Source organism: Salvelinus fontinalis, chromosome 34 (assembly GCF_029448725.1).
Source record: "Salvelinus fontinalis isolate EN_2023a chromosome 34, ASM2944872v1, whole genome shotgun sequence".
Taxonomy (NCBI): domain Eukaryota; kingdom Metazoa; phylum Chordata; class Actinopteri; order Salmoniformes; family Salmonidae; genus Salvelinus; species Salvelinus fontinalis.
Window position 1 is genome coordinate 17,821,673 of NC_074698.1, and position 26,109 is coordinate 17,847,781.

The window sequence follows — 26,109 nt, forward strand, 5'->3', positions numbered from 1 at the left end:
TTCTTGTCACTCTCAGTTTTATTGTCTGTGTTTATCTGGGATCTAACAGGCCTCTTGGAATTAGCCTCAGATGATTACCTAGGGCTGTTATCTTCCTGCTTCTTCTCCTCCGTATCTTCTTTCTACCTCTTCTCCCTGTCTTCATATCTCCTTCCCTCGTGATTAGAACTGATTCCCAACTTGTTTTGGAGAAGACACATATTTTGATATGCACAGTAAAGACATTTACCCAGTTGCTTACACACAAACACAAACTGACTCCTCCAACTTGCTCTCACTCTGGCAGGAATGTTTACACACACAGACACATGCACACATTAAAACACACATACACACACACACACAGGGTCAGTGTCAGGGTCCAGTTCATCCCACTTGTCAGAGCTTTTCTCTGATTCAGCGGCAGACGAGGGTGAAGTGCAGGACATGTTCTCTTTTCTCTGATTCAGCGGCAGACGAGGGTGAAGTGCAGGACATGTTCTCTTTTCTCTTCTCCTGTCCGCTCGGTGTTTCCACGCAACGGATATTAGACTGATGTCACAGCCCAGACACGTGATTGGTCAGATACTATTCTTAGTCTGTTGAGGGGCTACTGCCTGTCTGCCAAGGTTGGGGTAAAACATTTAGTTTAATTCCAGTCAATTCAGGAAGTATACTGAAATACACATTTCCATTTCAATTCAATGCTTTTCAATGAGGGAAGTTTGGAATTGGAATTAGGATTTGTTTTACTTCCTGAATTGACTGGGATTGAAATGTAATTGACCCCAACCCTCCTGTGTGTTTTCTACTCTCTCTCCTTTCCTCCTCGGAGGTGTGGTGGAGTGTGTCTAATAGCACTGGGAACAAACACTTACTGTAGAGTACCCTGCTTCACATCAGTCAACTGGTGCTGTGTGGAAACAGAAATGTTACGTGATTGTGTTTAATGTCAAGGAAGTTAAGTACAGCAGCCAATGTCCTGTCTACAACACAAACACTCTAGCAATGTTACCATGACTCCTTAAGAGAGCAGTAAGAATAGAGACACGCAGCAGAGCGAGCTCCAGCATGATGGAGGGGGATCATTTAAAAGACGTCGGTTGAAATAATGTGCAACATGATTCACCATGCAGACAGGGTCCAGGCGCATCCGTGAATAATTCATTGCTACAGTTTGCTCTCTCTCTTTCCCTCGTCCCTCTCTTTCTGTGTCCCTCTCCCTTCACTCGCTCCCTCTCCATCTCGACACGCGCTTCTATCTCCAAAGTGTTTTCATCTGCTCCAATTCTGGAGGATGTAGCTATTAACAGTGGTGAAAGAGGGATGGTTGTACAGTGTTGACTATGTGATATGCTTCCGAACAGGATCACCACCCTACTGCTGAACAGCTTTTAGCAGACTGAGAATCAGTGTTTCAGAGTACGGATCCATGCAGGAGTGGGATGGGATGAAGCCCAATACCTCACTTCCCTAACACAAGCTAACAGATTTACTGTGTGGACATATGTTTGTCAGTCAGCGGTGCCCTCGGCAACCTCTAGTTTATGTTGATCATCTCCTTCCAATTTGATGTCATGGTTCATATTAGAGTTAGTTTAATGTTGCTATTGAACCATTAGTCGCTATGATGTATGTTTCCCTAATGGAGGGGGAGTGCTATTGGGCACGCACATAGAAACACAGAGCCTCTGCTTCAGAGGCTGTTAGCTCATTCAAACTCTCCAGTCTTAATTTTTCTTAGACCTGAGACTTTTCTTTCTCTCTCATTTCTATAAATAAGGGAAGGTAACGTTATTCTCTGCTATTGCGCTGTATTGTGGATCCCGAGTGCATTTTACATTTATATTTCATGTGAACATAACTTGGATTCAGTTATGCTTTAGTGTTAGGGTGGCTATTAGCTTAAGTCCTTGCTGTTGGAATAATAAACAACATGGTTTTCTACAGAAGAACAAGCAAATGTTTTGTTGAGTCAAGTCGTTTCAGAAACTGGAAATAGTTGATGTTGCCTGAGTACCGTGCATAAAAGAGTGAGTTTCACAGTTCAGGGCCCTCAATAAAGCAATCATGTCAGCACATGCACTCAGTGGGTGTGCGATGTAGCTACAGTTATCTGGTTTCTGCGGCTGTCACGAGCCTGGCACGTTCCTCGCTCCAATGGTGGGTATTTTTTGTAACAAAAATGAATGGCTGGACTCCTGCGAATGTGATGTTGATGATGAGGGTTTCAAATGAAACTGTGCGGGTGTGAACATGGGGATCACTAGCCACGCGCTGACATTAGGCCACGTGTTGTGTGAGAGAGTTGAGGTCTGTGTGGGCAAGTGGCTTTCTGAGAACTTGTGCATAGCCTAAATTGAATCAAATACCTTGTCGTTTTCAAGACGTGCTCTCTCGCTCAGTTCAGGGCCCTCAATAAAGCTAACTGGATCTCTCACTACCTCTCTTTGTCTCTCTTTGTCTCTCTCTGTCTCTCTTTTTCTCTCTCTGTCTCTCTTTTTCTCTCTCTCTTTGTCTCTCTCTCTGTGTCTCTCTCTCTCTCTCTGTGTCTCTCTCTCTCTCTGTGTCTCTCTCTCTTTGTCTCTCTCTCTGTGTCTCTCTTTGTCTCTCTCTCTTTGTCTCTCTCTGTCTCTCTTTGTCTCTCTCTCTTTGTCTCTCTCTCTGTGTCTCTCTTTGTCTGTCTCTCTGTCTCTCTCTGTCTCTCTGTCTCTCTCTCTCTCTCTCTCTCTCTCTCTCTTTGTCTGTCTCTCTCTCTCTCTGTGTCTCTCTGTGTCTGTCTCTCTCTCTCTGTGTCTCTTTGTCTGTCTCTCTCTCTCTGTCTGTGTCTGTCTCTCTCTCTCTCTCTCTCTTTGTCTCTCTCTCTCTCTCTCTCTCTCTCTCTCTCTTTGTCTCTCTCTCTCTCTCTCTCTCTCTCTACAGATCTTGGTGGGGGAGTTGGTGGCGTTCTTTCTGAAGGCTGAGGGGACGCAAGAGAAGACCATAGTGACAGCAGACTGCTGCTACTTCAACCCTCTGCTGCGACGCATCGTCCGCTTCCTAGGTAACCACTACAGCCTCTAGAGTTTAGATCAACACCACCCAGCCCTGCCTGAACTAGTCTTGAATGATTAGTGTGTCTAACAAGATGATATAAACACACCTGGAATTGGAAATATCTACAAAAGGGTACCTGAATTTTATGTCTTTTTAAAGGAAAATGTACATGTTGATTGGATTTGTCACTGTGCACAGGATATAACTGGTATAAAACAGTACAGTGAGAGCTCTTTCGCAACAATGCACTAATAATAATAATAAGAATTATAGTATAAATAAGAATAGTACAGATAATAATATAGATGATGATAATAATAATAATAGTATAAATAATAATAATAATAATATAGATAATAATAGTATAAATAATAATAAGAATAGTATAAATAAGAATAAGAATAGTACAGATAATAATAATATAGGTGATAATAATAATAGTATAAATAATAATAATAATAATAGTACAGATAATAATAATATAGATAATAATAATAATAATAGTAAAGATAATAATATGAATAATCATAATTGTCACGTTTCTGAACTTATTTCCTTTGTTTAGTCTTTATTTAGTTGGTCAGGACGTGAGCTGGGTGGGTATTATCTATGTTGTCTGTTTCTATGTGGGGTTTCTTGTTTGGCCTGATATGGTTCTCAATCAGAGGCAGGTGTTAGTCATTGTCTCTGATTGGGAACCATATTTATGTAGCCTGTTTTGTAGTGTGTTTTGTGGGTGATTGTTCCTGTTCGTGTGTTCATTTGGTCTGTGTTCACTAGTTCGGGACTGTAGCGTCTTCGGTTCTTTCTGTCAATTTGTTGTTTTTTGTTCGTTGTTTAAGTAGCCTTTTAAAATATGGATTATCATCACGCTGCAGTTTGGTCCTCCTCTCTTTCACCCGAAGACAGCCGTTACAATAATATGAATAATAATATAGATGATAATAATATAAATAATATTGATAATAATGATGATAATAATAATATATAGATATAAATAATATTGTAGATAATAATAATATAGATATAAATAATAATCATAATAGTATCGATATAAATAATAATATAGATAATAATTGTAACGATCTTCGTTGGGAGAAAGAGAGGAGGACCAAAGCGCAGCCTGGTAAGTGTTCATTATGAATCTTTAATAGAACAAACTGAACACTGAGATACAAAACAATAAAGTGAACTACTGATAACCGAAACAGTTCCGTGTGGAACACACAGACACGGAAGACAACCACCCACAAAACACAACAGAAACCAGGCTACCTAAATATGGTTCCCAATCAGAGACAATGACTAACACCTGCCTCTGATTGAGAACCATATCAGGCCAAACGAAAAACCCAACATAGAAACACAAACATAGATAACCCACCCAACTCACGCCCTGACCATACTAAAACAAAGAAAATACAAAAGAACTAAGGTCAGAACGTGACAGTACCCCCCCCCCCCCCCCAAGGTGCGGACTCCGGCCGCAAAACCTGAACCTATAGGGGAGGGTCTGGGTGGGCATCTGTCCGCGGTGGCTGCTCTGGCGCTGGACGTGGACCCCACTCCACCATAGTCTTAGTCAGCTTCAGTAGCGTCTTTAGAGCGGTGACCCTCGCCGCCGACCTAGGACTGGCAACCCTACTAAAGGGCCCCACTGGACTGAGGGGCAGCTCCGGACTGAAGGACGGCTCTGGCGGCTCCTGACTGGCGGGCGGCTCCTGACTGACAGGCGGCTCCTGACTAACGGGTGGCTCTGGCGGCTCCTGACTGGCGAGCGGCTCTGGCGGCTCCTGACTGGCGGGCGGCTCTGGCGGCTCCTGACTGACGGGCGGCTCTGGCGGCTCCTGACTGACGGGCGGCTCTGGCGGCTCCTGACTGACGGGCGGCTCCTGACTGACGGGCGGCTCCTGACTGACGGGCGGCTCTGGCGGCTCCTGACTGGCGGGCGGCTCCTGACTGGCGGGCGGCTCTGGCGGCTCCTGACTGACGGGCGGCTCCTGACTGACGGGCGGCTCTGGCGGCTCCTGACTCACGGGCGGCTCTGGCGGCTCCTGACTCACGGGCGGCTCTGGCGGCTCCTGACTGACGGGCGGCTCTGGCGGCTCCTGACTGACGGGCGGCTCTGGCGGCTCCTGACTGACGGGCGGCTCTGGCGGCTCCTTACTGACGGGCGGCTCTGACGGCTCTGGACAGACGGGCGGCTCTGACGGCTCTGGACAGACGGGCGGCTCTGACGGCTCTGGACAGACGGGCGGCTCTGACGGCTCTGGACAGACGGGCGGCTCTGACGGCTCTGGACAGACGGGCGGCTCTGACGGCTCTGGACAGACGGGCGGCTCTGACGGCTCTGGACAGACGGGCGGCTCTGACGGCTCTGGACAGACGGGCGGCTCTGACGGCTCTGGACAGACGGGCGGCTCTGACGGCTCTGGACAGACGGGCGGCTCTGACGGCTCTGGACAGACGGGCGGCTCTAACGGCTCTGGACAGACGGGCGGCTCTGGACGGGCGGCTCAGGCGGCGCTGGACAGGAGGGAGACTCAGGCCTGCCGAGGCGCACAGTAGGCCAGGTGCGTGGTGCCGGAACTGGTGGTACCGGGCTGGGAACATGCACCTCAGTGCGAGTGCGGGGAGTAGGAACAGGGCATACTGGACCCGGGAGGCGCACAGTAGGCCTGGTGCGTGGTGCCGGAACTGGTGGTACCGGGCTGGGAACACGCACCTCGGGGCGAGTGCGGGGAACAGGAGCCGGAGGCCTGGTACGTGGTGCCGGCACCGGAGGGCTGGTGCGTGGGGCTGCCACTGGAGGGCTGGTGCGTGGAGAAGGCACCGGATAGACCGGACCGTGGAGGCGCACTACAGGTCTTGAGCACCGAGCCTGCCCAACCCTACCTGGCTGAATGCTCACCGTAGCCATACCAGTGCGGCGAGGTGGAATAGGCCACACTGGGATATGCACACGTACAGGAGACACCATGCGTAGGGCTGGTGCCATGTACCCCGACCCGAGGAGACGCACTAGAGACCAGATGCGTAGAGCCGGCTTCATGGCACCTGGCTCGATGCCCACTCTAGCCCGGCCGATACGAGGCGCTGCTATGTACCGTACCGGGCTATGCACACGTACCGGAGACACCGTGCGCTATTCCGCATAACACGGTGTCTGCCCGTACGCTCGCTCTCCAAGGTAAGCACGGGGAGCTGGCTCAGGTCTCCTACCTGACTTAGCTACACTCCCCGTGTGCCACCCCCAATACATTTTTGGGGCTGCCTCTCGTGCCTGTTGCGCTGCCGTGTGCGTGTCGCCAACTCCATTCTCCTGTAACCCTCCTCTCACTGCTTCAGAGAATCCCAGGTGGGCTCCGGCACTCTCCCTGGGTCGACCGACCACCTTTCTATTTCGTCCCAAGTTGTATAGTCCAGATCTCGCTGCTGCCTGATACCACGCTGTTTGGTCCTTTGGTGGTGGGTTGTTCTGTAACGATCTTCGTTGGGAGAAAGAGAGGAGGACCAAAGCGCAGCGTGGTAAGTGTTCATGATTAATCTTTTAATAGAACAAACTGAACACTGAGATACAAAACAATAAAGTGAACTACTGAAAACCGAAACAGTTCCGTGTGGAACACACAGACACGGAAGACAACCACCCACAAAACACAACAGAAACCAGGCTACCTAAATATGGTTCCCAATCAGAGACAATGACTAACACCTGCCTCTGATTGAGAACCATATCAGGCCAAACTAAAAACCCAACATAGAAACTCAAACATAGATAACCCACCCAACTCACGCCCTGACCATACTAAAACAAAGAAAATACAAAAGAACTAAGGTCAGATCGTGACAATAATATTAATAATAATAAATGTATAATAATAATAATATAGATAGATAATAAAAAATAATATAGCTATAAATAATAATAATATAGATAATAATAATATAGAAAATAATAATAATAATATAAATAATATAGATAATAATAATGTAGATAATAATAATATAGAAAATAATAATAACAATATAAATAAAAATATTGAAAATAATAATAATATAGAAAATAATAATATAAATAATATTGAAGATAATAATATAGATATAAATATTAATCATAATATAGATAATACTAGTAATATAGATAATAATATAAATAATATTGAAGATAATAATATAGATATAAACATTAATCATAATATAGATAATAATAGTAATATAAATAATAAAGATCATAATAATATAGATGATGATAATAATTATATAACTAATAATATTGATAATAATAATATAGATAATAATAATGTAGATAATAATAATATAGAAAATAATAATAATAATATAAATAATATTGAAGATAATTATATAGATATAAATATTAATCATAATATAGATAATAATAGTAATATATATAAATAATAAAAAATAATAATAATATAGATTATAATAATTATATAAATAATAATACAGAAAAAATTATAATATAGAAAGTAATAATAATATAGATATAAATATTAATAATATAGAAAATACTAATAATATAGATATTAATAATAATATTAATAATCATAATATTGATAATAATAATCAGAATATAGATCATTTAAATAATAATATAGGTTATAATAGAAAATAGAATTTAAAAAACACAAGAAGTACGATATAAGTTTGAGTAGAGGCGTAACTGAATGAACAGAGAGAGAGTGCAATGTGAAATTGTATTAAATAATTTGGAGTATGGCCTCCCCTCCGAGGAATGTTCCTCGGAGCCTGACAGGTAGCCCTTTGCTGGACAGCTGGCATCAACCCCCCCGGCTAGCGGAGCGGAGTTCCAATGACAGGCCTTAAGGTTATTATAGCTGCTGGTTGTGGGAAGGTCGATGGTTGTCAAACTGCTGCTGAAAAACAGCAAGTGAGAGAACATGGGTAAGTTGACATAGGATGTATTTCTAAGGTTGACACCCATTGGTTGAAAGAGAGGAAAGTGATAGGTTAAACAGTAAGCCTGCAGAATGTGCATTATTGTGCCGTGCTTATAGGCTAAAGGTAAATAGGTGAATGACATTCTGCACAGGACTAATAGGATAGAGGATAAGAACTAGACGCTATGGTGATGAAAGTTTGTATTCATTCCCACTATGCCCGTATAATAGGAAACAGAGTGAACTAGGTTTTGCAGCTTGATGAAGATAAACAAGCATTCAGACCAGACTTCCTGATTGAACATGCTACATTTGAAGAAACACGAGAATGCAAGTAACACAACAATGAAACAGGAAGAGACATGCCTCAGCAATTTGTGATGATGATGGCTAAAACTGGTGTGAAGAATTTCAGACAGATTTGCATGTTCATCACTTCAGGTGATCATGAAGGCTTTTGCAATTTCACACCTCAGCTGATAACAGCGGATCTGAGGGAGGCTGGGGATAACTAAAGACCTCCTATTTTAGTTGGCTGTCATTGCTCTCTCTCTCTCTCTCTCCCTCAGGGGTGTTCTCCTTCGGCCTGTTCACCACCACCATCTTTGCCAACGCGGGTCAGGTGGTGACAGGAAACCAGACGCCTCACTTCCTGTCTGCCTGCCGGCCTAACTACACGGCCCTGGGGTGCACATCCAACATGCAGTACATCACCCAGCCCCGTGCCTGCACTGGAAACCCCCTGGTAGTGGCGTCTGCACGCAAATCCTTCCCCTCCAAGGACGCAGCGCTCAGTGTCTACTCTGCAGTCTACACGGTGGTAGGTTCTGGTCTGGGGAGTAGGAGTTTGGACAGTTTGATACACATGTTATGGTATACCACCCTACAGTATAGAGTTGATACCCAGCCTACAGTAATACAATTCCTGACAGTCCTCCTGGTCTCCTCCCCGTACCTCTGTCTGTCTCAGATGTATGTGACGCTGGTATTCCGGACCAAAGGCACTCGGCTGACCAAGCCTACGGTCAGCCTGACCCTGCTATGCCTGGCCATGCTGGTGGGAGTGGTCAAGGTGGCAGAATACCGCAACCACTGGGCCGACGTCCTGGCCGGCTTCTTCACTGGAGGAGCCATTGCTGTGTTTCTGGTGAGAGGGAGGGGAGGATGGAGGGAGGGAGCTGCTGAGGGAATGGTGAGGCAGAAGAGGGTGGTTAGGGAAGTCATTATTCCGGGAGATGAGATGAGGGTGATAGAATGTAACAGTGATGTATATTGATGACATTTTACCCTGATATCTAAGTTCATAAACACAGTGGCTGTTAATCCTGGTACTTCTCGCCATGGGATGAGAAATGTCACTCTCATTTCACTTACAGTGAGCTCCAAAAGTATAATAATGAGGAGTGAGAAATGTAGAGATCGGAATTTCATACCACCCCCCCCCTCTCAAACAAAATGCTAACCTTCCCTGTTATTGTAGTGGTAAGAGGTTATTCATGATTCATTCTTGACTATCTTTAATCATGGTAGCATCCACATTAATGTAGACGTGTTTAGAACATATTCTATTCTTATTTACAATAATACTGACTCCAAAATGACACAATACATTATTTACCATTAGTTTCTACAGGGCACAAAATAATCTGAAACACAGGCAAAACAAACAGTAAATGCATCCAACAAGTTTTTAGAGTCACAAGCTTGACGTAATCATTGTGTGTTAAGAATATGGGACCAAATACTAAACTTTTGACTACTTTAATACACAAGGCGGTATCAGAGGAAGGCCTTAAAAACTGTCAAAGACTCCAGTCACCCAAGTCATAGACTGTCCTCTCTGCTACCACACTGCAAGTCATACGGGAGTGCCAAGTCTGGGACCAAACTGAGCAATTTATGGAGTGGTTGAAAAACAAGTTTTAATAACTTCCGACTTCAACTGTATGTAAATGTGTTATTTCAAGTTTTTATTTTTTAGCAAAAATGTCTAAACCAATTACCCCAACTACCTCGTACCCCTGCACATTGACTCAGTACTGGTACTCCTTGTGTACATACAGTTGAAGTCGGAAGTTTACATACACTTAGGTTGGAGTCATTAAAACCTGTTTTTCAACCACTCCACACGTTTCTTGTTAACAAACTATAGTTTTGGCAAGTCGGTTAGGACATCTACTTTGTGCATGACACCAGTAATTTTTCCAACAATTGTTTACAGACAGATTATTTCACTTATAATTCACTGTATTACAATTCCAAGGGGTCATAAGTTCACATACACTAAGTTGACAGTGCCTTTAAACAGCTTGTAAAATTCCAGAAAATTATGTCATGGCTTTAGAAGCTTCTGACAGGCTAATTGACATAAATTGAGTCAATTGGAGGTGTACCTGTGGATGTATTTCAAGGCCTACCTTCAAACTCAGTGCCTCTTTGCTTGACATCATGGGAAAATCAAAAGAAATCAGCCAAGACCTTAGAAAAAACATTGTAGATCTCCACAAGTCTGGTTCCGTTTTGGGAGCAATTTCCAAACGCCTGAAGGTACCACGTTCATCTGTAGAAACAATAGTACGCAAGTATAAACACCATGGAACCACGCAGCTGTCATACCGCTCAGGAAGGAGACACGTTCTGTCTCCTAGAGATGAACGTACTTTGGTGTGAAAAGTGCAAATCAATCCCAGAACAACAGCAAAGGACCTTGTGAAGATGCTGGAGGAAACCGGTATAAAAGTATCTATATCCACAGTAAAACGAGTCCTATATTGACATAACCTGAAAGGCCGCTCAGCAAGGAAGAAGCCACTGCTCCAAAACAGCCATAAAAAGCCAAACTACGGTTTGCAACTGCACACGGGGACAAAGATCGTACTTTTTGGAGAAATGTCCTCTGGTCTGATGAAACAAAAATAGAACTGTTTGGCCATAATGACCATCGTTATGTTTGCAGGAAAAAGGGGGAGGCTTGCAAGCCAAAAAACACCATCCCAACCGTGAAGCACGGGGGTGGCAGCATGATGGAGGGACTGGTGCACTTCAGGAGGGACTGGTACACTTCAGAAAATAGATGGCATCATGAGGATGGAAAATTATGTGGATATATTGAAGCAACATCTCAAGACATCAGTCAGGAAGTTCAAGCTTGGTCGCAAATGGGTCTTTCAAATTGACAATTACCCCAAGCATACTTCCAAAGTTGTGGCAAAATGGCTTAAGGACAACAAAGTCAAGGAATTGGATTGGCCATCACAAAGCCCTGACCTCAAGCCTATAGAACATTTGTGGGCAGAACTGAAAAAGCGTGTGCGATCAAGGAGGCCTACAAACACGACTCAGTTACACCAGCTCTGTGAAGAGGAATGGGCCACAATTCACGCAACGTATTGTGGGAAGCTTGTGGAAGGCTGCCTGAAACGTTTGACCCAAGTTAAACCATTTAAAAGGTAATTCTACCAAAAATCTAATTGAATGTATGTATACTTCTGACCCACTGGGAATGTGATGAAAGAAATGAAAGCTGAAATAAATCATTCTCTCTACTATTATTCTGACATTTCACATTCTTAAAATAAAGTGGTGATCCGAACTGAACTAAGACAGGGAATTTTTACTAGGATTAAATGTCAGGAATTGTGAAAAGCTGAGTTTAAATGTATTTGGCTAAGGCGTATGTAAACTTCCGACTTCAACTGTATGTATCCATGTTATTGTTTTTATTGTCTTGGGCTCGTGAGTAAGCATTTCACTGTAAAGTCTACACCTGTTGTATTCAGCACATGTGACCAATACAATTTGATTTGATAAGTGAATTTGTCCCAATACATTTGGTCCCCTAAAATGGTGGGACTATATACAATAAGTTCTGTAATTTACAAATGGTTCATCCAGTATTGTTGAAAATACCCTCAAATTAAAGCTGACAGTCTACACGCATAGTCATTGTATCATTTCAAATCCAAAGTTCTGGGGTACAGAGCCAAAAAACACCATAATTATCACTGTCCCAATACTTTTGGCATTACCTTTTATTTTCTTATTAACTCAGTTTTTCCCTCTCTCTCTCTCTCTCTTCCGTTCTCTCTCTCTTTCTCACTCCTCTCTCTCCAGGTGACGTGTGTGATCAACAACTTCCAGCAGACGAGGCCCCCTCCCCTTCCCCCGCGGCCCCAGCGCCCTGAGTCGGTGCTAGGCATGCCCATGGTGGCTCTGCCCTGTGTGGAGAGTCCACTCGAAAAGTTAAGTGGAACTCAGGTAAGGGGTGGGGGTGGGTGAACGGCAGGGCTGCACACACAGGGGGGTAGACATGCACTCCTTCTCTCCCCTTCTGTCGTACCCCCAATCCCAAAAGTAGATGTCCCCTCACAGCGCATGCCCCAGCACCACCCCCTAACCCTCAACCCCGACCAAAGCACAAGAACACCAAACCTTGTCTTTGAGCCAGTAGCCCTTTACTCTGAAAATGTGTGGCTCTTTAGAGGGAGCCGTTTGGAGTAGTCTCTTCCTCAGCATTCATTCACCATCTCTCGGTGGTTGAAGCTTTGAAGACCTCTTAGAACTTTGAAGTGAATGAGAATATCTTTAGATAAGGGAGAGCAGAAGGCACTGGGGAAGGACAACCTGTTGGAAGTGTGATTCAAGGGAGCAGCTTTGAGATTGCTTGTGTCTCCTCTTGTCTGTCACCTACACTAACCCTCACCTGACCTCCTCTCCCCTGTCTCCCACCTTGCTCTTTTCCCTTATCCCTCACTTGATCTCTATCCTTCTATCTATGTCACCAGCATCCTGCACTCTCCTCCTCCTGCCCTCCCTACCATCCCTACGTTCACCACCCATTCTGACCAACTTTGGATCTTTTTCTCTTGCTCCTCACTCGTTTTTATTTTGTTCATCACTCTTTCCACCCCATCTTTCTCTCTCTGTCTCTTTCATCCCCTCTCTCTCTCCTTCTTCCTCCATCTCTTCTCTTCTGTCCCTCCCTCTCTCTTTTTCACTCCTCTCTCTCTCCTGCAGACTCCGAGGGGATCTCCTTTCACAGAGATCACATGACCATCAGCCGTATCGGTTCCCCGCCACCCCAGATGTCCTCATTCCGTCTCGCTCCATTTCCAGCGAAGTCTAGACCATCCACACGAACATGAACACTCACACGAACACCACTGCGCAGCCCACCCGGCAGGCCGCTACTCCACCCTCTACAGATCCTACTCCACGCAGGTCTAGACTTTCAAAACACACGCACACAAACACAACACACACAGCATACTCAGACCTCTACAAACCTCCCCCTAACCTTGTCCAAGCCCAAACCCCTGGGGGAACCGAGAGGTGAGCTCATAAAGTGAGACTCACAAAGACTTAACAGCTGTCCAGCTGAACATTCAGTACAGTGTCAGGTACAGGTATGCCTCTTTCATTTAGTTGTTTTCAGAGGCTTCTTTTTTGTTTTGCAGACTTTTTATGAATGTGCTTCATTGTGTGAAGTACACATTTCACCAGGTGATGTTTCATCTTCTACGTGCTTGTAAGGAGAAACTGTCAGAAGATGTCCTCACAGGCAGTGCAGCCAGTCATCCTGAAACCCTTCAGTCATTTGTGTCTCTGTGCAATTTTAAGATGAATCCAAACAACCGCTCAATGAACGCTCTCTGCTGGCTTTAGGGCTCATTTTCAGTATCCTAGAATGAGCCAATCGTCAAATATCTGCAAGAGTCAACAAACTCAAATGTTTACGGACCAATCACTTTCTGTAGCAACTTTGGTACTTAATTACTGTATCTTCCAAATACAGCATAGAGACAACACACATAGATCAGACCTCTCTTCAGCTCTGCATGACTTTACCCAGATCAAAGGATTCTGTTCATATCACTGAGGAAAAGACGATACAAGAACAAACAGGATGAAACTGCAGACGGTTTATTTTTCTCCGCTTTCGATTGGTTGCAGCTGCCGCAAGTCAGCATGAAGTAGATACAGATTTGGTAAGACTGGATGAGACACATTTTGAAATACATCACAAGTGACAGGACATGAGCTTTGTACAGTACAAAACATTTTCTTTTACACTCAATGTATCTGGACAGGGAACCTTGGTTACCAAAGCTTTGTCATTGTGATGTCACTAAAATACTTGTTTACTTACACATCCCTTTTGCCTGGAATGGAACGGATCACATCGGCATGGAACGGAACGCCACACTGGAAAACCAAGATTCCCTGTCTCTGGGCTGTAGAGAGATATTATTGGACTTTGCCTATTCATGTGATAATGTGATTTATTTATGAGCAGATTAATCATAGATGTATTTAGTTGATGTGTATATATGGTGTGGTTGCCACAAACAGTTATTTTGATTTGCACAGCCCTCACTCATATCCAGTGGTGTAAAGTACTTAAGTAAAAATACTTTAAAGTACTACTTAAGTCGTTTTTTTGGGTATCTGTACTGTACTTTACTATTTATATTTTTGCCAACTTTTACTTGACTGCATTCCTGAAGAAAATTATGTACTTTTTACTCCATACTTTTTCCCTGACACCCAAATAATTTTTTATGCTTAGCAGGACAGGAAAATGGTCCAATTCATGCACTAATCAAGAGAACATCCCAGGTCATCCCTACTGCCTCTGATCTGGAGGAGTCACGAAACACAAATGCTTTGTTTGTAAATTATGTGAGTGTTGTAGTGTGCCCCTGGCTATCCGTAAATTAAAAAGATTTGCTTAATATAAGAAATTTGAAATGATTTATACTTTTACGTTTAACTAAGTATATTTTAGCAATTACATTTACTTTTGATACTTAAGTATATTTAAAACCAAATACTTTTAGACTTTTACACAAGTAGTATTTTACTGGGTGACTTTCACTTGAGTCATTTTCTATTAAGGTATCTTTACTTTTACTCAAGTATGCTCACATCTCACCCTCCACTCCCTCCCACTGGCATATGTTTGTTTTTTTCTTCTTTGTGTTGTATCCTGACTATACCGTCACTGTGCTGTGTAATGTTTCCCTCTGCTGGACAACACACACACACACACGCTCATAAGAAAACATACATTTAATATTGACAAACTTACCAAAATACACACACTTTTGGATGTACATACACATACTCACCCAACGAAACAAACAAACACACACACTCACATACCTCTCCTAATCTCTAGCCTATACCTCCCCTCTTTTCCACTTTCTTACACTTAAACCTGTTTGTATGGTTTTGTAAATAGTTATTTTTTGTAATGAGAATGTGATTTTTACACAGACACCCCACTGCTCTCCTTACATTAAGTTGTTATGGAGAAATGGGAACATTAATTGTATCAACTTTATTACTGAAGACAAGAGTGTATGTAAAGGTCCTGGTCCACTCTAAATCAGGCCTGGATTGGACCTCTCCTTGTCCCAAACTGGCAGCCATTCTGCATCAAACCAGGTGCCCTCCCGGACCAAGGTTGGAGTCAACCAAAGATGACTCGTGGTTTTATGCTAACAATAGAATCCCCTCATGGTTTAGTTTCTCTTGTAATAGTTCACCTGCCAGCCCATATTGGGCCAGTAACCAAAAGGTTGCTGGATCGAATCCCCGAGCTGACAAAGTAAAAATCTGTGGTTCTGCCCCTGAGCAAGGCAGTTAACCCACTCTTCCCCGGGCAACGATGACATCGATTAAGGCAGCCCCCCATGCCTCTCTGATTCAGAGGGGTTGGGTTGAATGCATTCAGCAGTACAGCTGACTATGTATCCCCCTTTCCCTATACACCAAAGTCAGTGAGTTAGGACAAAGTGCACTGTATACTACTATCACAATCTTGAGGGGTCTGTTGCTTTTACATTTAAGTAATTTAGCTGACGCTTTTATCCAGAGCGACTTACAGAAGCAATTATGGTTAAGTGCCTTGCTCAAGGGCACCTTGTCATCTCGGGGATTCGAACCAGTGACCTTTCAGTTACTGGCCCGGCGCTCTTAACTGCTAGGTCAAAACTGACAGCAGCTACAAAATACTACACAGATGGCTTGATTATGTTTGGGTCAGATTGTGTGTTCCTTGGTGCACATACAATACATCTGCAGTTTGATTTAGTTCTATTTAAAAAAAATAAGACGATAAATAATGCAGGAACAAAGGAAAGTGTTCTGAGTTTTAACACTTCATTTCATTTTGTTACAACGTACCTTCTGTTTTGTAAAGATTTGTCTGATGAGAACAATAAATGGATATCGCAATAAAAAGGATGTTGAGTGTTTGCTCTTGCCTTTTATGGGGGCAGAACACATTCTGTTTTACTGTCATTGATTTTATCCTTTGACCAATCACAGTGCTGATTGTTGCTCAAACGTGGCCCAGGGTGTGGATCATAGCCAATAGGAATGTCTTATACTTTTTAATCAATGTTCTCTTTTTATTTTCTCTATTGGACTTAATATGCACTTCTGCCTTAGCAACAATCTCTAAAGGTTTGAGAAGAACATAATAGTAGGGTTACTGCCGCCTGCTGGTGAGAGATACGCATTACATGTAAATAATTTATTTTATTAGTCAATGCAGAGCTGCAAAGTCTGAGCTGATAACTCTCTAACCTCTGTGAATATACACGTTGTTTTGGAAGATTAAATATTCACTTACCTTTTGAAAATCTTCCTCTGATTTGTCATCCAAATGGTCCCAGCTATAACATGTAGTGTCGTTTTGTTAGATAAAATCATTTTTTATATCCCAAAAAGTCTGTTTAGTTGACGCCATCGATTTAAGTAATCCACTCATTCAACTTGCAGAGAAAGAACTCTGAAAATCTACCCCTAAACTTTGTTTCAACAAGTCAAAATACGTTTCTATTTACTCCTCAGACACCCTAAAATGTAATCAAACTATAATATTTATTTAGGAAAGAAGTATGTTCAATAGGAAACCAATTTTAGCAGGTGCGCAACTTCGTCATGGAGCGCAAAAACACAGATTTCCAAGACTGTCCTCTTACAAAAACTGCTATTTCTTATTCGTGAGCCTGAAATCTTGAACATAGACTGCTGACGCCCTGTGGAAGCCATAGGAATTGCATCCAGGGAGCTATTTTACAATATGACCTTTCTCTTCCATTTCTATGTTCATGGCCTCTCTCCCAAACAAATTCTGGTTGGTTTTTCTTTGGGTTTTCTCCTACCATATCTATTGTGTTATATTGTCCTACATTATTTTAACATTTCTACAAACTTCAAAGTGTTTTCTTTCCAATTGTATAAATCCTATGCATGTCCTGGCTTCAGGGTCTGAGCTACAGGAAGTTTACTTTGGGCACGTCATTCAGGCAGAAATGTAGAGAAAAGGTGGCTTAGCCCTAAGACGTTTTAAAATGTCCTTATTACCTCAGTACAATGTTGTTAATTACTCCCAGTAATGTCTAAAAACTAGCAGACATGCAAGTTACTGAACAAGGAAACACTGTATTTTATGTTCTTAGCCTAACGGTTCCACAAATGGTAAATATGTTGGGAAAAAATGTAGAATATATGTATTATGTGCAAGCTCGCATTTGACAGTAATCGCAAAGACCCTACAGATTGTAATAGCAATTACTAGGCTTTATTGATTACATCCGTTGACTATGCAGTGACAGTAGAAGGCCACAAGATGGCGACCTATATCAGATATTTCCACCGGTGCTATCACTGTGTTATTCAGGGAGGCAACGTACCTGTGTTAATGCAAGGTAAGCACTCATCAGTGAGTGCATCACTGATTACGAGGTTGTCATTCCTGTTTCTTCTAGGTGACGTTCAAATATCACAGCTGTGAACATTTTAAGGTATTCCAATGACACAGTAGCATAGGCTCTCTTAGGCTCACCTCATTTACTACAAACTTAGATTTTTATTGATATCTTAGAAAATAAACCTTTGACTCACAATGATTCCAGAAGCTTCGAGATCTTTTAGAATTGCACCTGCAATTTCTAAACCTGGGTAAATTAATATAAGAACCAAAGACTCCATGTAGAGAGGTTGAAAGACCCTATGAGGAGAAATGTTCCCCTCACAGCCTGACTCCATCTGCACTTCATTTGGGCTTTATTCAGGATGATTTAAACATGGACTGAGTGCTCTAAAGTGTGAACAATGTTCTGAATATCAGTTGAGAGTGTAATTCCATGTGTATATTCTGTTATTGATTTTTCTTATTTCTAAACAATGCTAAATTCCTGACCCTTAACATACATAGAAGTTGTAAAACAGGGCAGATTAATATTTATTACGTTTAATGTTACACATTCCGAATACAACTCCAGACCCATACTGCTCAACACTAAAGTCTCTCCAGGTGTAGTGACTTGAGGCAGCAGCAGATTCCCTTGTCAAAGAGGAAGTTCTGTGCGATCAGCTGAGTTGCTCCATTGAGGAAGTCACACGTGTCATCATCATCATTAACTGAAGGAGGCGAGGCAGGCAGGATGAGTCATGATGGGGAAAGAGAGAGAGAGAGAGAGAGAGAGAGAGAGAGAGATGGTTTATAACACTACAGATAGGAAGTGGAGAGAGTGACAGACAGTCCCGGATGTTCCGTGGTTGATAGATTAGGTGATAGAGGTATAGAAAGAGATGGAGGGAAGCTGATTGATGAGAGAAACCCAGGCAATGTTCTGTGACTTGTTCTTCAGTGCTCTCTCTCACTCTCTCTCTCTACACACACACACGCCAACTGAAGGTCAATATTGATTATAATTGTTCAGTTTGGCATATCAACAGCCTTACACTCTTTATTTTCGATACAATGAAATAGAAATGATCAATTTAATCAATTCTGTACCTACATGTAAAACGCAGAGAGTGAGAAGGAAATTGGAAGAGTATCATTATAGGCAGTGTGCAATGAAGTTGTCTCCAGAACATGACTAGCAATTACATTTACCCTTGGAAAAGCATGCGCACGTAATCAGGCTATGTTTAAACTCCTATCCAGTGGAGGCACGAGGTTAATTAGTGTACATGGCTGAATCAGACATGCAGGAAGCTCAGGAATCATGTTTGTTCAGATACATGACAGTGTAGTGTCCACGGATAATGCTCACATTAAGTATTTCTTCAATTACACCGCCACCCTTTACACTGCAGTGATAAACAGAGTACCCTCACAGAGTACACCTCTACTCACCACCCGCCTTTCTCTCTCTCTCCCTCTATTGTTTTCTATATGTCTTTCTCTCTCACCCTCCCCTTCTCAAGCACAAGCACAAGGTACACACTTCCCCCCTCTCACTCGCGCATTATCTTTCCCGGAAATTGCATTTCCAGCACAGCTAGGGCCCATTATAAAGAGGGAGCGACATGCTGTAACCTTTTTAAAAAGCTATTAGTGATGCACCTGCCCCTCCCCCTTCCCAGCATCCCTCTCCACCCTTTTCTCCCATCAGCCGACTCTGACCCTCCCTCCCCTTCCCAGCTTCCCTCCCTACCCCTTCCTCCCATCAGCCCACTCTGACCCCCCCCCCCCCCCATCCTTACAGTGTCAGTAATGTTATTAGCCTGTTTCTACGCCCATTACCCTGATCTAACCAAACCCCTGGCCTGCAGCTGCATAGGGAGCAGGGTACTGGGTGTACTGATAAAGAGGTTTTGGTGGAAAAGACGGGTAGAGAGGGAGTGAGAGAGAGAGGCTCCCTGGCAATCGATGAATGTAAACAATGAACTGTCTATCTCTCCATCCCCCCCAACCGATTCCTAGCTATCTAAACACAAACAGCCAGTGTAACACCAGAGCACGCATCAAACATCACACAAAGGCTCCTAAAGGCAGCAGCATGCGTACCGCGGCTCAGTACACAGCATCAGCACAAGTACATACAGATCTCTGCTGTTGTTGTTGCACAGTCATGTTGTAACAGACTGCAATGGACCCCTGGCCAATTACGAGAGCGATAAAAGGCAGGGCAGGGGAGAATGGAGAGCCATAGTGAGTGAAGAGGATGTTGAGACAAGCCAGACGCACCGACGGACAGAGACCAAATCCAATTGCATGGGCTGGCTCCAAGAAGTGGGAACAGAGAGTGGAATTGAAACTGCGAAGCGAGGAAGAGGAGGAGCAGGGAAGGATAGTTTTGTGTAGCAGGCGGAGCTACAGTCAAGAGCCCAGCAGCCCTTAGAGACAGTGTCACTGTTCTGTCCCACACCACCCTGGAGGGCATGATGCTGCACTCACTTCACCCCACTCACTGTCTGTGTGATGGAAACACAACAGTTTTACAGTTAACATATTGACCCACCCATGGATGAGAATGAGCAGTAGCTGGAAGTAATGTGTGGATTCATCCTCCTCACATTTCCCCAGTGTCTCTGGAAGTTGGCTAAAAGACTTGAGTCACTCTCAGCCAGTGAGTCACTCTGCTGTCCCTACCCCCCACTCCTCCGTCTCTCCCTCTCTCCTCTATCCCAGCCAGCACTGACACCCAACCCCACAGCAGACGCCCTGCTGATCTATACCATGACATCATCAGCGTGAGCCACCATCAGAGCCTGTGGGAGAGACGGTGACTTGAGGGAATGAGATGCCTCTCTCTGCCTGCTGACTGATGGCAGGATCAGGACCTCATCACTTACACACACACACACACACACACACACACACACACACACACACACACACACACACACACACACACACACACACACACACACACACACACACACACACACACACACACACACACACACACACACACACACACACACACACACACACACACACACACACACACACACACACACAGAGAGAGAGACAGAGGGAGAGGGAGAGGGAGAGGGAGAGGGAGAGGGAGAGGGAGAACACAGTAAGGTAATGGCCCATGAGCACATGCTGTCAGAGGAATCTTCTTGGTGTGATTAGTTATGCCCTAAAACTGAACATGCATCCACTAAGGACTAGAGATTGTTAAGGTGAAGGCCCACCACATTGGTACTATCAATGCAATACTGTTACAGAATAGGAAAGAGAAAAGGGTACAGGGTACTGCCTTAGTCTTATGTATTTGGTGAAAAGCAAAAGTGTTTGAAGGGATGACAGGTGGGAACAAAGGTGCTCTTGTGACTCTGCACACTGACGACAAACAGTGTCTGTTGTCTGAACTCTGAATGCAGGGGGAAACATCGGAAGCATCAACCAACCAACCACAGACCCAGCTGGGGCTCTGCATAGGAACGTCCCTTGTCAGGCTACCAGCCAGTCAGGAAGTGAACTCAGGACAGAGGCCTGAGTTCCTTCCCTCCCTTTCTCTCTTCCTTGAAGTCATCTCGGATCCAATGCAGTTGGACCGGTGTAAACATGGATTGGTTGATATTTCCTTGTCAAGAGACAGCGATAAACTTGCAATGTGAGTCCATACCTCATGCAGTACCTCCAGCCGATCACGGACCAGACAGACTGTCAGGGTCTGTACGGGATCCACTTCCCATCTAGAGTCTGGGCATCTGGAACCAAGTAGTGGTGCTGGAAGCCTGGCCTGCAGTGGGCGCGGAGTGGGTCTGTCTCCCCAGGGGCTGGAGCTCAAGTCTGGCTGGGAGTAGTGAGGAGGCTCCTGTGGGAAGCCTGCTCCACAGTTGTAGTCAGAGCCAATGAGAGGAAGAGAGGAGGAGGTGAGCAGCAGCAAGCATCACACCTCATTCTCAACTGAATATTACACGTCTTTGCACCTGTGTGTGTGTGTGTGTGTATGTCTTTCAATACAATTTCCTCTGTCATTTCAGCTGGGGGTAAATGTCAAGAAATACTCCATGTAAGATGTTCCTGTATGGGCCCTCTGAAGACATTTCAGGGGAATGGTAGATGGCCAATAGGCTGCCTTATCCCTCTTCAATCTAACCATCCTACATTTGACTATGTGATAGAGCAAACTGAAGTGTTGCTTTGAGTTCAGTCCTCTCTGCTGATTGTGTTCAGAGTGAATGGGCTTGACTTTAAGTTCCCCCCAGAGCAGGTGGCGTCACTGGCAATGAGGCAAAAGGGGCTTTGATTTCTAAGCCAGTGGCTCAGTGCATATTCAAACTAGCTCTTTTGTTTGTGTTGCTCCCAGCCCTGAGTCAGACAGACATGCAAGGAATACAAATCAGACCTTTGACAGGAGCAGTTAACCTGGCTCTAAATATAGCTGCCCTGGCCGGTTCTGGGAGAGATGGAGCACAGGGAAGAGAGGAGGAGAGGAGTGGAGAGGAGGAGACAGAGAGCAGCGTGGAGCTCTCTGTGGGGCTGCTGCTCATTGCTCTCTTTCTCTTTCTCTCTTTGTCTCTCTTCTCTCCCTGAACTAGAATATGGAGGAAAGAGCAAGAGCAGAAACTACATGGAGCAATGACTGATGTGCTGTACTGATGTATCCAGCTCTGTGTGTGTGAAGGGACGTGCGCGTGCGTGAGTGAAAGAGAAAAATAGAGTGAAGGAGAGAGGAGGTAATGGGAAGCAGATTGACAAATGAAAGATAGGGAGAGTCTGTTTAATAAAGCAGCAATCTGGAGGGAGCGAGGGAGCGGGAGAGAAGGATAGAAGGAATGAGAAATGTGCTCATTCCAACAGGGATCTGAGGAGACTGCAAAAGAGGAAAGAGAGGGGAGAGGGGGAGAGTCAGACAGAACACAACAGGACGGGCGGCCGGTTAGAGGCATACAGGACTCCTGTTCAGTACTCAGCTGTCCTCGCCTGGCCATTTGGAACTGCACACACCACAATGCCATTGCCTTTTGTGAAGAGTAGTGGAAATTCTCTTCACAAAAAAGGATAAATATATGTTTTTTAGGCGTAGATTTGAAATAAAACTTTTACTTTTTGCCTTCCATTGTTTTGGCAGATTTATTTGAGCCTCTGACAGTTTCACTTCAGAAATACTCATTTGTATCTCTAATAAATTGTGACAAAATACACAATATCAATTGATTGACAGACAAAATCCATTGCTATATTTTTTAGGGGCAGATCTACAGGCCAAATGGGGAGCTGTGAAATAGCCAGATGCATAGAGAGCAGGCTATCCATGGTGCAGGCCTGTGTTAACCCCCAGAGGATGAGGATGGTTTGGGGAGATTTGGTAAGCAGAGATCATAGAATTGAAGCTGTCTGTGTATAAATGCCACACCTGGAAATTCCGCGAGATTGGATTAGAGTGGATACAACCCATCTCTGAGATGTCACTGTCACTCACCACATAGCCTACTGTGCTCCTCAGGCAACATGGAGTGACCACTGCATAGGACTCTGCATGCACTAGCAAGACATATGCACTAATTGCAAATTATATACACATCATAGCCTCATATGTTTTATATGTTATCCTTTATTAAGAAATTATTTCTTCTGGGTTTGGCCGTCATTGTAAATAAGAATTTGTTCCTAACTGGCTTGCCTACTTAAATAAAAGTTGAATAAACATTTTAAACATTTGGTCTTTATTAAGATATATTTAAATATTCTTTATTAGTCCTATAATTTGATGTATATGTTTTAAAGTATAGTATACCCAGCATCTAGGTAACAATGTTCTGGCAGCCTTCATTTTATTTGGCCCCCATGTTTTCTGAGCAAAGACTATTTTTATTTTTTACATAGATTGTAAAATCACCAGGAAATCAGCTCAAAGTGATTTTAAATTAGGAAGTCTTTTCCCAAATATTCCCACCATAAATAGAAAGGCATTTGTGATTGTATCCCACCCAAGGTTTTTTTTTTTTGTCAAATACTGTTTTATCTGTTTTGATTCTTGCGGTCAATTTCCAGTGTAGAATTGATGTATAACTATGTTCAGGCACCCCGACCATACGCTCAAGGAAACATTGATGATACCTGTTTTATAACCATGTTGTAGCGCAAGGGCGAGGTGGGGAATTTATAACAGAAATGTCGATCAGTCTGCCCTGAATCTAAATTCAGGACCATCTGTAATTTTAAGTTACAGGTAATTAACCCACACCACGGTCATGTTTAGGGCAAAACGGCTCAAAGAGGGAGGTCTCTTAGCAACATGGCACTGTTGTAATTAGTGTCCCTGGTGTGCAGTTTTATAATTCGACCACTTTTCTGAAGGTTACATTTGAATAATTGTCCTTCATTTTTAGCACCATTGTTTAATGTGGTTATTAATACAATGAAGGCAGTTGGCTGATTACAATAAAATGGTAGGCATTAGACTTCACTGGATTATTATTATTATTAGGCTATTATGACACAATCACAGAAGTCCTCACCAGCTCTTTTTGGCACTTATAACTCTCATTATCTTGATCCGTAGGCTATGCATCATGATGATGTGTGAGCGTGAATGTATTTCTCTCCCAATCTCGAGTCGCCTCCGCCGCGCCCCTTTGACCACGTTTGAATCTCAACAATGGGAGGTTAGACGCGAGATAGAATCAGAGAGAGAGAGACAGAGTGAGCGAGAGAGAGAGAAATGCAAGAGATAACGAAGGGAAAAGGGTGTAAGCGTGTGGCTTCTGCCTCCCGGATCTTCTTCTTTTTTTCTAAAAGGGAGAGGCATTGGGATGGAGTATCTAGAGAGCGGGAGTGAGAGAGAGTTGGAGGGGGCGTTTCTCCTGGTTATGATTATCAGATATTTGCAATACATTGTCAACATCGTGTCGTCTACTTGAGTAGGGAAAACTGACAGGACTAAAAACAATTGGTGAGTATATGACATCTGAATGTAATATTTGGTAATGCTTTATATTTTTCCTCTTGCTGACAAAATACCCCAGTGGCTTACAATCACGAAACCCACGAGGATTTATAGATTGGTTGAAATTATCATATTTTTAACCAAACATTCGTGATCAATTGAACTTCATTGATACAGTAAGGAACGGTACTCTTAACTGGTTGCTATGTAGGCTACACGTGATGGCAAATACTTGTTTGGCCATGGTAAAGGATAGCCCTCCATCATCAAGTGGAAAAAGCGCTGAGTGTTTGAAGCGCATCACAAAGCCAACAATGCTATGACTTCTCAAGCTATTTTATTCCATTTTACTTATCTGAAATGTAATTGTTTGATCTCAAATTCCCTTAACAGGACCGACTGTTTTTGTAAAGGCTAGTCTATGCATTCAGAGATAGACCTACGTGACTTGGTAGACTACCTTGTTCTAAATTCGTATTCCTCAATAGACAGCTCGAGATGTCACGAGCGACTTTATGAATGCATGTTGAGAGTGAGGCCTAGTGTATTGCCAATTATTTATTTTTACTATGTCTGTTTGTTTTTACAGTAGATTCAAGTTATTGTTTGTGAATAGAAGTTGATATAGATACAACACTCAATATCCTAAACCTTTGGAAAAAAAGGTTGCCAACTAAAATTAGATATTGAACTATTTTGATCAATAGGCCTACAGTTTAAAGTGTTGCTTGTTTGTGATTTTTCTCTATTGGGCCGCTTTGTTTTTAAAACTTTGTCATTTGGTTTAAAATAATGCCACAAATGGAACAGGACTATCCATATTGAATATGTGTAGCAGATGGCAACCCAATGCACAATGCAACACACAAATGAATGATATTCATTCACCTAAAACGTAACAGTATATTTAGTCTTAAAGCTAGAATCCTTAATTACTACATCATTTTTTTTAAATTTAAATTAATGATATATACCCAGGCTGCTGAGGGGAGGATGGCTCATAATAATGGCCGGAACAGAGCGAATGGAATGGCATCAGACACATGGAAAACACTTATTCTGCTTCAGCCATTACCAAAAGTCTGTCCTCCCCAATTAAGGTGCCACCAGCCTCCTGTGACCCATTGATTTTCGAAGAATGTATGCCTCATGAGCTTCAACTGTATTATGGCCTACCCCATCAGAAACCAAAATATAAGCTTGTTTTACTCCATGTAAACAAACACCATATAGCAACAAAAACACAAAACATGGTTAAAACTATAATGTTGATATCATGGATGGTCAGCCCTTGCATCCATAGCTCTGACTATGAATTTGAGAGTGGTAACATTTCCCCAGGCCCATCCCTCAACTTTTTACCAAATCTGGGGTGGGGTGGCTGCTTTGTTATTGTTTCAATTAGGTATTCAAGCTTTTAAAGATAGGTATTCAAGCTTTTAAAGAAATAAATATAATTTTTGTTGCTACACGGTTAACGTAATTTCTTTAAAAGTAAAGGGATTGATGTGTCAGTC

At 43.2% G+C, this 26,109-nt stretch overlaps 2 protein-coding genes and 1 long non-coding RNA gene across 8 annotated transcripts in view; 2 read left to right on the plus strand and 1 right to left on the minus strand.

Moving 5' to 3' along the window:
* LOC129833365 (phospholipid phosphatase-related protein type 5-like) overlaps positions 1-16,244 on the plus strand; it is a 62,302-nt gene extending 46,058 nt beyond the window's left edge. For 3 of the 6 annotated variants that reach the window (XM_055897917.1, XM_055897912.1, XM_055897915.1), the window contains 5 exons: positions 2,902-3,022; positions 8,507-8,757; positions 8,908-9,084; positions 12,051-12,178; positions 12,954-16,244. In XM_055897917.1, the coding sequence (XP_055753892.1) occupies positions 2,902-3,022; positions 8,507-8,757; positions 8,908-9,084; positions 12,051-12,178; positions 12,954-13,062 (786 nt within the window). In that variant the 3' untranslated portion in view covers positions 13,063-16,244. Of the gene's footprint in view, positions 1-2,901; positions 3,023-8,506; positions 8,758-8,907; positions 9,085-12,050; positions 12,195-12,721; positions 12,877-12,953 lie in introns of those variants that run through there. The other 3 variants (XM_055897913.1, XM_055897916.1, XM_055897914.1) reach the window with 2 other exon arrangements.
* A 1,933-nt stretch (positions 16,245-18,177) lies between these two features.
* Positions 18,178-24,480, minus strand: LOC129833372 (uncharacterized). Its single transcript, XR_008756063.1, has 3 exons — positions 24,165-24,480; positions 21,323-21,525; positions 18,178-18,374 (listed from the first exon to the last, which is right to left on the minus strand). It is a non-coding gene; the product is annotated as an uncharacterized LOC129833372 (long non-coding RNA).
* Positions 24,333-26,109, plus strand: part of LOC129833369 (TLC domain-containing protein 4-B-like) — a 43,188-nt gene continuing 41,411 nt past the window's right edge. Inside the window, exon 1 of the mRNA XM_055897924.1 lies at positions 24,333-24,598. The gene's annotated coding sequence lies outside the window, so the exon portion shown is untranslated. The remainder of the gene's footprint in view (positions 24,599-26,109) is intronic.